The sequence below is a fragment of the Chelonia mydas genome, chromosome 1, assembly GCF_015237465.2.
Source record: "Chelonia mydas isolate rCheMyd1 chromosome 1, rCheMyd1.pri.v2, whole genome shotgun sequence".
In the NCBI taxonomy this organism is placed as follows: domain Eukaryota; kingdom Metazoa; phylum Chordata; order Testudines; family Cheloniidae; genus Chelonia; species Chelonia mydas.
In genome coordinates, this window is record NC_057849.1 from 131,075,371 (window position 1) to 131,089,579 (window position 14,209).

The window sequence follows — 14,209 nt, forward strand, 5'->3', positions numbered from 1 at the left end:
CAGTTAATGCTGAGAGCTATTGAAAAACCCCACCCACAGTCACTACTGTAGTTCCAGAAATACTGCCATCTCAGGAGAAAGTTTATTCCCCTTACAAAACTTGGTTAATAAAAGAGATGGGACTGTGCTCACATTATTTCAGTGCATTTTGGCACAGATAATGTATTAACATAGGGCCAGAACCATCCCTGGCATAAGCAGGTGAAAATCTATTGAAGGCAATGGAGTTGCACCATCTAATGACAATAGCCCTTTTGGTCCACAGACATCTGTAGGATTCCATCACAAAGTCCACGACCCATCGCCACCACAACAGTCACTAATTGGTGCCCTTGTTAGGAGCCTGAGCTGAGAGACCAAGGATTGACTACATAAAATTAATCACCCTCTCATTCCTTGCGATAGTCCCTCCAGGTCAGGGTTGAAGCACAATAGCAGGTGGTGTTGACAGGTTTGCACTGCTGCTTTTACCTTCAATACACATTTGACCATTTTCTTTGATATATTTAATAGGAAAAGAAACTTTGGGACTCCCAGTATACACTGCCCAGGAGGTAAAATGTAAGAGGCAGAGTACCCAGAGTTGGTATTATGGAATGGGACAGTTTCCAATGCTTTCTCTTTTCATCTGTGATGCTGCTAAAATATCTTTTAGGAGAAAGAGTATGGGAGTAATAGGACAAGAACACCTCAAGTGCAAGTTTCCTTTTGCATCGGATCATGTATTTCAAAATCTGAAGTTGGGGGTGCAGTATGAAAACTACCATACTTATCTGAAGGCCCAAGGAATCTCCAGCCAGAAGTAATACACAATATGTGTCTCTTGGGATGACCAGAGAAAGGGAGCGGTAAGCTACTGCCAAATCTCAAGAAAGCAAAAGCACTTAACAAAATTTAAAATATGTCTGCAACGTAAATAGATATTTGGAAACTTATTCAGGACTTGGCTAAAATCCAATATATAAATCAATCTATCCCATTTTAAAGGAGATTGAATAAAGAAGAGACAACATAAGGCAGTGTCTTTAGAACACAATCTGAAATATGGTAAACAAGAATACAATCTCAGGAACTTCACAAAAAAAACCTCCCCAAATACTTCATAGGTTTCTTGATAGTATCTTTTTCATTTTAACTAAGCAGTGACTGAGAGAGGACACAATAGCCAACTGCAGATATCTGTAGACTGTTAACACCAAAGAGGGAAAGGAATTATTTATAATGAGATAAAACAGAGAGGGGAAATCTAGACTGAATATTAGGAAAAACTATCCGATAGCGGAAGGCCAGAATGTGGAATAGTCTCCCACAGGAAGAGATGGTAGCCCCATCGGTTGCAACATTTAAAAGTAGGTTAGAAAATGCGCTGGAGAATATCCTGTAAGGAACACTCCAAGAATGGCTGGGGAATGGACTAGACTGACCTAATAAAGTGTAGAAGTTAAAGACAGAAGAGAAATGTGAGGTTGTTATAGTTAATAATTCAAACACATTCTAAATAGAAAATTATGTCTTCTTCTACCTCAACTGCTTGCCTTCGGCTACACTTTTATTTATCTCTGAGGTGAACCATATGATATTATATCACCATGACTGTGTACTGAAACTTCAGCCACAATACCCTGCAAGTGGAAGTACTGACTTCCATCTCTCTTGTTCATACCAACAAGGTGTCAAAAACACAGACTGCTAGGAACTTAGCACTGGGGGGATTGGGGCACATCTTTAAATGAAAGATTAAACCTAGATTTCTTCTGCTCATCCCTGATGGCTGTCCAAATGGAAATTAAATATCTCACAGCACTTTTTGAAAAAGAATAGGGGATGGCTCCCATCTCCTGGTCAATAATTCTCTCTCTCACTAAAACAGATTCCTATACCTATGGCTACATATAACATACTACTGAATTACTGTACCATTTACTGTAATTGTTTTGTGCTACTGGAATCTAACTTATTGCTTGTGGTACTTTGGGATACACTGTATCAAATACTGCATAAAATCAATTTTTATTTTGTTAACGCTATACTTTACAGAGTCCCCCACAGTACTTCCCCATAAAAGCTTTGATGCAGGGGAGGTGGAGAAGAGTGAATGTCGCTGAGGATTCCTCGGGAACATTTCTTTTTTCCTTAGCTCCCCTGGTATCCCCAACACTTAGATTAGTTATCAAGGTTTAATTTTTCTCTCCATTTTTCCACATAAAAAGGCAACGTGAGTAGCATTCACGACAGCTTGTTCCAGTACCATCTGATTTTTTTTGTAAAGAGCTCAAACTGTGACATTACCTACTTTACTGCAGTGTTGCATCAGTTCAGAGCACGGCATCAAGTTATAAAACCCAAGGGATGAAACCAGGCAAACAAGAGGCTTATCAGATATCCGTATCATATGCAGGAGCAACATTCTATTTCAATTTAGGCACTAACAACTAGATCTGAGTCCCACTGACATCAGCACTAGTTGGGTCAGGTCCCAGTGCTCAAATTCTCTGACTAGCAGATGGCCTGAGGAGCTGGGCTGGGCATTACAGATGTGAGCAGTGGAGAGAGGAATCTTCCTTTGCAGATATCATCTTCTGCACAGCATGGTGATTGCAGACACCTGTGCTGCCTGTAGACTCCTGCCCCCACCTCATGCCACAGAGCCACACTTGTTCTGCTGCCAAGGGAGCCTCCACAAGCTGAGAGGCAGGGGCATGATTTGCCACCAAGGGCGTGATCTGGATCTCACACATGGTATATCCTACTGTTATTTTCACTAACTTTTATAGTGAATTTGATTTACTCTGAGGTATGTGACATCTAAATCAGGCCATAATGATTTTTACTAGTGGATGCTAATAATTAAATTAATTTCTGTTTTTTTTGGACTCTAAATTAGAATATGAAAACCTATGAACATCAGTCACATATGTGTAGTCCATCTACCATCACCAGTTGAAAAAAATACACATGGTCAGGGCCTGCAGAACTGGACAGGCCAATCTGAACCAAAGTGGAGGAAAACCGAAAGTCTCATATCCCTTATGGTGTTGTAATAATCATGCAGTGTCCATCTTGTTCTCTCCTATCTTGTTCCCAGTTGGGAAAGCAGGCTGACTATTAAGATTACAACTTCCACCATTAACAAGGGCTGGCTCGAACCACAGCCAGCTTTATTTAAATGTGGTCAGAAACCATCATGCACAAGTTTAATTTTTGGTGCTGACCAGAGCCTGAGGCCCCAGCAGGTTCCCCAGTGTGCATTAAGCTGTTACAGGTAAACTTACCCTTCTCCTGGCACGTGGTGCTGGCTCTGGTGTGTTAGGGGAAGTGGATTCATTTGGTGTTTCCGAGGTCGAGCTAAGAGATGAGTTACTGCTTGAGAGTTCTTTGTTCTGTCTTTTAGTTCCAAATGGTAAGAGAGAGGCTACAAAGTCTGACACATCTTTCTGCTCTTCTCTCTGAGAATCCTGCTTAAGTTTGTAGGCCCGGTCATTAGCAATCACTTGGGACAAGGGCATTCCAAAAGCCTGGGGCACGAATTCTGCAACAAGAACAGAATTATTTATTTATTAAATTTGTTTCACTTTATACCAAACTTGTAAAAATAGCGATCATCCCAAGACTCTTGATGTCTTTGACAACTTTCAACTATATAACAATCTCATTAAGGTAACTGCTCCCTCTCAGTAATAACTCCCAGATAACTATGTACTAGCTGCACAGTGTAGAGGAAGCACAGTCTGTGGTTAAGGCACTATAATAGGCTTGCTGGGAAACTGGATTCTGTTCCCAGCTCTGTCATGTACTCCCTAGGTGACCTTGGAAAAATCATTTCTGCCTAGTCTATACGCTTAACTATGCCGGTATAGATAAAGCAGTCTGACTGTCATGATGTGGACGCAGTTATACTAGTGTAATGGTACTTTATGTTGCTATCGCCATTTCTATATGGAAAGAGGAATAAGCGATACTAGTATAAGGCATCTTTATACTAACATAACTGCCTCTGCACTGTGGGCTTTAACAGTGTGTGAGGGGAAAATATCATCCCCCTAACAAACATAGTCATACTGGTAGAAAAATGGCATAGACCAGGCCTTAGCATGAAATTTTCAAAAGCACCTAAGATGTTTTGGCTAAAATGATCAGCAGTGAATTGGTTAATAACATTGTCTTTTAAAGTGTCATTATTAAGCTTTAGAGCTATGAGCCATTTGAGATTAATGGAGTCAGTTCATTTGTCTATTAGAGCTATTGGTTCAGTCTGGCTTCTTAAGTTATGTAAAACTGTGCATCTAAACAGAAAGCAAAATGTTTATTAAGTCTTTGAGACCAATTCATCCCTGGTGAAAGTGGATGCAACTCTAAACACTAAAGTCATTGGCTTTGAACCCATATATATCGGAGCTGAATTTGGCACACAGACAACACAAACAGGGATGCAGAGGAAGCAATTCCAGCTTCAGAAACAAAGGACAAGCAGAAATTCCTATAAATGCATTTTCTGTCACACTTTTTAGAAATACCCTTCCTCTACCAGACTTCCTGTTGGGATCGAATGCCCAGCTGTATTATGTAGAACACCTTTGTAAGTCTTAGCATTTTCACTGAGATTATAACAAGGCATTGGAAAAAAAAAAGTGTACTCCCTGAATCTTGAATTGAAGCATTATTGTATTATCAGACCTAAGGAGACAAGAGACTCTGTTTTGCTCCAGTTAGAGTCATCATCACTACACTTTAGAAGTAAAGCATGCTAGGACACAAACCAATTTAGTGGCCAGACTAAACCAAAATTGGGAAGCTGATTCACTCACATCAAGTGAGTTTGGAGGAGACCAGTACACTGAATGACATCTCAAAACAACTTGCTTTTAATTTAGAACAAGTAAAAATATCACAACAGAATATTTAAGTGTTAATCAAGCAGTAAGTAATGTTACTAATTCTAAGAGATCAAAGAACCATGAGTCAGTTCATCCTTCACCCCTAAATGAATAATAATAAGATTTTAAAAATAAACACACGGTATTGTTTTGGGTTGTCTTCTGATTTTTTCTCATTTAGGGACCCCAATTTGGAGGCAATTATTTCAGGTTGAAAGTTCAACTTTAAAATGCACACACACTAACATGGACCTCCCTTCTGCTGTTTAATGGAGGACTTCATTTAGCCAATCATAACACCTATGGTCGTGGAGCTGTCATTCATTCTTTTCCCGATTTCTATCTCTATCTCTCTCCTGTCTCCTCTTCATTTCCCCAACCCCTTTCCTGCCCCATCAGACTCCTGTCCCCCACATTCTCCTTCCTCTCAGTACTCTGTCCTCCTGACTTTGCCTCCATGCTGCCCGGGTTCCCTGCCTCCAAATTGTTCTCTCTGCTCCCACAGTGACCCTCACTCTGTGTCATTCTACTGTATCTACAGTGTCCTCCTCCACCTTCCAACTGCCTCCTATATTCAGCTGTCCCTTCACTTTTCTGGGGAAGATCATGGAGAAATTGGTGTTAGACCAACTCCAGCAGCAAATGACACCTTCCGATTTTGGGCTCCCAGTCAGTCACGCTTGGGATTTAGATGCGATATGGAAACAGCATTGATCTCTTGCCCAATGATCTCCTGGCTACGGAGGTCGATGATACTACTAGCTGTACCTCGACACTGTTGATCATGGAGTGCTACTAATATGAATTTGGGACCTTGGCTGGGCTGGAAAGAATTACCTTAAAATGGCTCCACTCTTTCCTGGTCACAAAAGACAAAAGGTACTCTGGGGCAACACTCTTCCTCCTCCAGGACTGTTGGTCGTTGAGTTTGATCGTGTCACCCCACCTGTTCAACATGTATGTGCAGCTACTAGGGGAGATTCTCAAGAGCTATGGCTATTGTGCCATCAATAAACTGATAGTAGTCTACTGTATGCCTTCCTCTCAGAAGATCTTAACCATTTATCTGATTTCTCAATGTGCGGCAGAGGTGGGGACCTGGATGAAAACCAGCTGGCTTGGGTTCAGGCTAGATAAGAGAAAAGTGATGCTGGCTGGCAACAGGAATCACTTTAAAGAACCGGCAAAACCAATAAGTTCACCCTCTTTTGAAGAAATTAATCTGCCTATTATCAAACTGGCTCACAAGCTCAAGGTCTTATTAGAGCAGCAGTAATCGGAATATATTTTTCTTTGCTAACCAAGAGATGGTGCCTATTACTCTCAGATGCAGACCCTGCAGTCATCCATGCCTGTGTTACATCAAGGCTAGACTAGTCTAGACTAGCCAGTCCTCACTTACAGACAGCCCCCCAACCTGAAGCAAAGACTCACCAGCAACCACACAACAAAAACACTAACCCAGGAACCTGTCCTTGCAACAAAGCTCGATGCCAACTCTGTCCACATATTTATTCAAGTGACACCATCATAGGACCTAATCACATTAGCCACACTACCAGAGGCTCATTCACCTGCACATCTACCAATGTGATATATGCCATCATGTGCCAGCAATGCCCCTCTACCATGTACATTGGCCAAACTGGACAGTCTCTATGCAAAAGAATAAATGGACACAAATCTGACATCAGGAATCATAACATTCCAAAACCGATAGGAGAACACTTCAACCTCTCTGGCCACTCAGTAAAAGATTTAAGGGTGGCAATTTCGCAACAGAAAAGCTTCAAAAACAGACTCCAAGGAGAAACTACTGAGCTTGAATTAATATGCAAACTAGATGCAATTAACTTGAGTTTGAATAGAGACTGGGAGTAGCTGGGTCATTACACATATTGAATCTATTTCCCTATGTTAAGTATCCTCACCTTTTTATCAACTGTCTAAATGGGCCATCTTGATTATCACTACAAAAGTTTTTTTCTCCTGCTCAAAATAGCTCATCTTAATTAATTAGTCTCCTACAGTTTGTCTGGCAACTTCTACCTTCTCTGTATGTGTATATATATATCTCTTCTTACTATATGTTCCATTCCATGCATCCGATGAAGTGGGCTGTAGCCCATGGAAGCTTATGCTCTGATAAATTTGTTAGTCTCTAAGGTGCCACAAATACTCCAGTTCCAAAAGTGCTGGTTTTGATCTAAGCAGCCCTATGGTTAAGATCTATTGAGATGCTTGAGCTATCAGATTTAAATACCAGGAATACAGGGCTCATAACAACATATGCTTAAAGATGAGCCTTCAGCTCAGTACTCACCACTCCAGCCAGTCAGCAATTGATATTAGCTAACGTACTGAGATTTGTGATTTGTGTACTGAGACATACTGTGGTTTGAGTTGCGATTTGGTGTATTGAGATTTCATGTACTCTGGATTGAATCAGCAGTACATTAATGCAAACTAGGGAACTTTTAGTGCACACTTGCAGGGTCCACCCAGACGCTTATTGCATGGCAGGCTGGAGCGCTGTAGATTCACTCCCTGGCTTTTTGCACAATATAGACGTGTCCTAAACTGCTTGAACTAAAACATGGCTATCTACTTTTCCGTAACTATTGTTCTTTGATATGTATTGCACATGTTCATATCACTAGAGGTATGTGTGCGCCTCGTGCACAGTTGGAAATTTTCCCATAAGTAGTACCCATCAGGGAAGCATGAGCGCCCGATAGTGCATTATGTCACTGCATGCAGGTATAAATGGCTATGCTGACCCTGACCCCCCTCAGTTCCTTCCTACTGGAAAAGACTCTAATATAGAGGGGAAGGAAGGCAGATCATGGAATGGACATGTGCAACACATCTTGAAGAACAACAGTTACGGAAAGGTAGATAACTATTTTTCTTCTCTGATGGCACATGTCCATTCCGCTATAGACGACTCACAAGCAGTTCAAACTGCAGGTGGGTTCAAATTTACTTGAACAGGAATTGTAGGACCACCTGCCGAAATCGGGCATCATCTCTAGATTGATGAGAGATGGCACAGTGAGAGTCAAATGACCAGTTTGCTGTCCTAGAAGTGTTTTCTAGGAGTAGATGAGCCAGAATGGCCACAGAAGTTGCCTGAGATCTGTGCAATATCAGCCAATCAGTAGCATAAATGAATACAGCAAGAAATCCAGGAAGAGATTCACTGTGTAGGTGGCCCTTTATTCTGTCTGAAACTGCAACAAAGAGCTAAGACAAAGACCTGAAAGGCCTAGTCCAATCCAGATAAAATGCCAAAGTTCTTCTAACATTTAGAGTATGGAGATTTTCTTCCCCTTTACTTGAATGAGGCTTTGGGAAGAAGTTGGTACTGCTTGATTAATATGCAAATTGGAAATCACTCTAGCAGGTATTTTGGATGAGGTCAAAGGAAAACCTTGTCCCTACAGAAAAGTATATAAGAATGCTCTGATACTGAAGTCTGCAGCTCCCCTACTTTCCTGGCTAAGGTTATAGCAACAAAGAAAGCCACCTTCATAGACATGCCTAACAGAGAACAAGTTGCTAGCAGCTCAAAGGGGAGACCCATCAACTTGGCTAGAACTAAATTTAAACACTGTGGTACCAGGCTGTGAACCTGGGGGTACGATCTGAGCAAGCCCTTTAGAAGTCTGATGGACACAGGATTTGAAAAAACTGACTGATTATCCATGGGAGGGTGGAAAGCTGAGATAGTTCCCTCAGAATCCATTTGGCAGCTAAGAGCTAACCCTTGTTGTTTCAGAAACAAAGATAGTGCAAGATATGGTAAATCAGAGCCATAGCTGGGAGGACGCCTCTTTGTATGGGCCAAATGGAGAAGCTCTTCCATTTAGCAAGGTAAGTAGACCTAGTTGAAGGCTTCCTACTATTTAGCCAAACTTCCTGCACTCCCTGAGACTCTAGAGCAAACTCATTCCGAAGTTGTCAGACTTGAAGCATCCACACTGTCAGATGGAGGGCCTAACAGTCAGGATGAAGGAAGCAGCCATGGTCCTGGGAGATCACATCCACATCTCTGAGGAGCAACAGCAGAGGTCTGACTAATAGTGCTGGCAGAGTTGAAAACCAACCTTGATAGATTCATGCAGGGGCTATCAGAATAAGATAAGCAGAATCTTGCTTGATCTTGGACAAGACTTTGAGCAGGAGCAGAACCTGCAGGAAAGCATACAGCAGACCTTTTGATCAGGATAGCAGGAAGGTATCTGTCAGTGAAACTGCACTATGACCGACTCAGGAATAAAAAATATTACTTTTTTTTTTGTTGCTTTTGTTGCAAATAGGTCTACCTGGGGAGTTCCCCACAGCTTTAAAATGGACCTGATCACATCTGGTTGAAGAGACCACTCGGGGTGACCTGCAACAACCTGCTCAGGAGATTTCCCAGTGTGTGTTCAAGGTACTGTGTATATAATGTCTTCTGCAGTTTCCACAGTATGCATCCGATGAAGTGAGCTGTAGCTCACGAAAGCTCATGCTCAAATAAATTGGTTAGTCTCTAAGGTGCCACAAGTACTCCTTTTCTTCCTGGAAGGTAAGCAACTCTCAGGTTGATAGACCTGGCAATGTAGGCATTCCAAAGGAGGATTGCCACTTGGCATAACTTTAACTAAAGCCCCACCTCCAGCCTCTTGTTTGTTTACACAGAACATGGCTGCTGTGCTGTCTGTGAGTAACAACAAATTCCATCCCTTGATATGTAGAAGGAACACCACACAAGCTGAACAAATGGCCTGAAGCTCCCTGCTATTTATTTAGAGACTTAGATCCTGAGAAGACCAAAGGCCCTGAGTGTGAAGCGGACCTAAGCGAGCTCCCCAACCTAGATCCAATACATCTGTGACTAGAGTGGGTGACTGTTGTGGTGGGGCAAAAACAACTCCCTCACAAACATTTGCAGGTTCTTTGAAGACACCAGTCCAGGGAGGACAAGACCTGAGCAGATGCCTGAACCACCATCTCCATGTGACGATGGGCCTGTGAGCACCCCGAGCTGAGCAACCTGTAGTTCTCTGAGGTGTAGCCTGGCATGCTGCACCACGTAAGTGCATGCTTCCATGTGCCCTAGACGTTTGAGGCAATTCCAAACCATAGTGACAGGGCGTGCCTTTACATCTTGAGCAATGACCCACATTGTTTGGAACCTCTGCTCCGGCAGGAAAGCCCTGGTCTGTGTAGAGTCCATGACTGCCCAAATGAATTCTATTCTTTGAACAGGTGTCAGAATAGATTCCTCTGTACTGATTAGGAGCCCCAGCATGTTGAAAGTGGACTGAATAGTGGCTATATTGGAGAGTTCCCGAGACCTGGACTAGTCTCTCACTAGCCAGTCATTCAGATAAGGGAACACATGGATTCCTGACCTTTGCAAGAAAGCTGCTACTACAGCCAGACATTTTGTGAATATGATAGGTCTGCTGACAGGTTGAAAGGCAGTACCGTGATCTGATAGTGGGATCCATTGACCATGAATCTGAGAAACTTTCAGTGGCTCTGGTGAATTGTCAAGTGAAAATAAACATCCTTTAAAGTTGAGAGTAGCATAGCAGTCCCTGGGACCTAGGGAAGGGATAATGCTAGAGTAACAATCTGGAATTTTGTTTTCTTTAGGAACTTGTTTAGCTGCCTTAGAAATAAAATGGGCCTGCGATCCCTCTCTGCCTTCAGGATTAGGAAGTAACATGAATAAAATCCTTTCCCTCTGAATGACATGGGAACTTCCTATATGGCCCCCATGAGAAGAGACTGGATCTCCAGAAGTAGCAGACTCTTGTGAGAGTGGTCCCTGAAGAGGGGGGATAGAAATAAATTGAAGGGTGTATCCCAGTTTCACCATGCTTTAAGACCCACTGATCTGTGGTGATACAGGTCCACACACTTAGGAAGTGGTATAGGTGATTGGCAAAAATTGAGGTGGAGAAAGATGGTTGTCTGGTAAGTGGTTGACTACTGTCAACCAACAGGTCAAAATGATTGTTTAGAGGACCCAGTTTGCCTGAACTGGCAGTTGCAGAAGAGGATGCCTCTTGTAACTTCTGCTCCTCCTTTTGGACAGATCTTGGGTATGCAGTGAGAAGGACTTAAATCATTGGGACTGCTTTTTTTATGTTGCCAGTGTATAAATACCCAGAGACACAAGGGTCATGCTTGAATCCTTAAGGTTATGAAGTCTCTTATTTGTCTTATCAGTAAAGAGTAGGGGGCCTTCAAATGGGATGTCTTGAATGATTTGTTACACCTCCTGGGGAATACCTGTCCACTGCAGCCAAGATGAACATCACATAGTGATGGCGGAAGCTATACCTTGAGCCACACAGTCCACCACCAGGCTCACTAGCAATGTTGGTTTGGCAACTCAGTTGCCCGCCTCCACCATTGCAATGAACTCCTGATTTGTCTCACCAAGAAGCTTGTCTTTGAACTTCAAGTTTTATCCCAAAGGCTGAAATCATATTGACCCAGCAGAGCCTCTTGGTTCGCAAACCTAAACTGTAAACCTCCTGTGAAATAAAGCTTCCTGACAAACAGGTCCAGCCTTTGTGCTTCTTTCCCTTTCAAGGTAGAGGCCTGATGTCCCTGTCTCTTTTTTTCATTGGCAGCAGCATCTACCAGGGAGTCTGGAGGAGGATGGTTATAGAAATGCTCAAAACCCTCTGAAGGGACATAGTATCTTCTCTCCACACTTTTAGCACTGGGAGGTAGGAAAGATGGAGTTTGCCATAAAAACTTGACAGGTTCCAGGATAGCCTCATTAATAGGGAGAGCTACCCTAGAATGTCCTGAACAAGCTAAAATGTCCATGAGCCTGTGTGATCTTTCCTGTACCTCTTCTGGTTGAACATCTCCAGCTACAGCCACCCTCATCAGCAATGCTTGATGAGCTCTGGAATGATCAGGAGCAGGACTAGTAGACTCAGTCACCATCCTCTCATCAGGCAATGAAGAAGAAGCTAAGCGTTGTTGAGGAGGTCCCTTCTCCAATTCCTCCACAGGAGAGTCCCTGAGCACACTGTTCCACCTGCACGGTGCCAGTATGGGGAAAGGGAACACAGTGACCTTGCTGCAGATGCTCCTGGCACCTAGACGATATAGAAGAGCGGGAAAGGAGTGGAGAGACTTTAGAATGTGGAAAGAAGAACCAGAGGGCCACTGATATGGAGGCAGGACCCGGCTATGTGCAGGCCATGGTCCTGGACACCACAGTGCAAATAAGCAATGGTCATATAAACACCATCCTATACCGGAAACCTACTGACCACTATACTTACCTACATGCCCCCAGCTTTCATCCAGACCACATCACACGATCCATTGTCTACAGCCAAGCCCTCAGATACAACCACATTTGCTCCAATCCCTCAGACAGAGACAAACACCTACAGGATCTCTATCAAGCGTTCTTAAAATTACAATACCCACCTGGGGAAGTGAAGAAACAGATTGACAGAGCCAGAAGAGTACCCAGAAGTCACCTGCTACAGGACAGGCCCAACAAAGAAAGTAACAGAACACCATGAGCCGTCACCTTCAGCCCTCAACTAAAACCTCTCCAGCGCATCATCAAGGATCTACAACCCATCCTGAAGGACGATTCCCCACTCTCACAGACCTTGGGAGACATGCCAGTCCTCGTTTACAGACAGCCCCACAACCTGAAGCAAATACTCACCAGCAACTACACACCATACAACAAAAACACTGACCCAGGAACCTATCCTTGAAACAAAACCCGTTGTCAACTCTGTCCACACATCTATTCAAGGGACACCATTATAGGACATAATCACATCAGCCACACCATCAGGGGCGCGTTCACCTACACATCTACCAATGTGAGATATCCCATCATGTGCCAGTAGTGCCCCTCTGCCATGTACATTGGCCAAACCGGACAGTCTCTACGTAAAAAAATAAATGGACACAAATCAGACGTCAAGAATTATAACATTCAAAAACCAGTCGGAGAACACTTCAACCTCCCTGGACACTCAATTACAGACTTAAAAGTGGCAATTCTTCAATAAAAAAAGTTCAAAAACAGACTCCAATGAGAAACTGTAGAACTGGAATTAATTTGCAAACTGGACACCATCAAATTAGGCCTGAATAAAGACTGGGAATGGATGGGTCATTACACAAACTAAAAACTATTTCCCTATGATAATTTTCCCCCTACTGTTACTCACACCTTCTTGTCAACTGTTTGAAATGGGCCACCCTGATTACCACTACAAAAGTGATTTTTCCCCTGCTGATAATAGCCCACTCTAATTGAATTGTCTTGTTAGAATTGGTAAAGCAACCCCCATCTTTTCATGTACTCTGTATATCTATCTTCACTGTATTTTCCACTCCATGCATCTGATGAAGTGGGTTTTAGACCATGAAAGCTTATGCTCAAATAAATTTGTTAGTCTCTAAGGTGCCACAAGTACTCCTCATTGTTTAAACAGCAGGGGAAGCCAGCACCATCAGGTTAAGCAACAATCTAGCTGCCTTGAAAGGCTTTGGTGTAGAGGACACCAGAAAGGGCTCTGGGGTCTGCGGTACCAAAAAATGCACTTCAGGGACTGGGCTCCACAGACCTTTCCTGGGCTCCAGAGTCAGTAATCCCTCTGGGTTACAGACTGTATCTGGGGATGTCTCCTCTTTGAACACACCTCCAAGTCCTTGCCTCCGCTTGTTGCCTTCACTGTAGACTTCAAAAGCCCTGGTACCAAGTCTTTGGGAGACTTATGCTGTCTCTTCTTAGGTACCGGTGATGAGGATCTGCCTCTAGGCTCAATTAGAAGAGGGAAAGCACTCTTAGCCAAATGATACTTACTCGGTTCCCATTCTGAGTGGGAAGGTTCCAACAGCGGGCAAAGCGCAGACTCCTTAAGGTGGTACTTTAGTCTGGCAGCACTGTTCTTTTTCAATTGGGCTTTGAACCCTCTACAAATGTCACTCACATGCACCTCTGCCAGACACGTAAGGAAGCTGGGGTGTGGGCAGCTTACTGGCATAGACTTATTACATGAGTGACAGTCTTTGAAGCCAGGAGAATGAGGTATTAGTCCAGAACCAACCCCGGTATCCAACTAGGAAACCACTCTAGAAAATTAATATCCTAAACTTATTCGTATATCTAAATATGTACAAACACACTACACGAGATCAAAAACTGATTCTACAGGTAATATATACATTATAAGAGGGAAGACTTGGAGGTACAAAGATCAGAGCTCCAACAACCGTCACTGGTGGTAGGAAGGAACTGAGGGAGATTGGGGTCAGCGCAGCCCTTTATACATGTG

At 43.0% G+C, this 14,209-nt stretch overlaps 1 protein-coding gene across 4 annotated transcripts in view; it reads right to left on the reverse strand.

Annotated features, from left to right (window-relative positions):
- The window catches only part of ARHGAP6 (Rho GTPase activating protein 6), a 502,260-nt gene that overhangs the window by 50,443 nt on the left and 437,608 nt on the right, over nucleotides 1–14,209 (reverse strand). For all 4 annotated transcript variants that reach the window (XM_043537808.1, XM_037900064.2, XM_043537809.1 and 1 more), the window contains one exon: nucleotides 3,273–3,529. In XM_043537808.1, coding sequence (XP_043393743.1) covers nucleotides 3,273–3,529 — 257 coding nt within the window. The remainder of the gene's footprint in view (nucleotides 1–3,272; nucleotides 3,530–14,209) is intronic.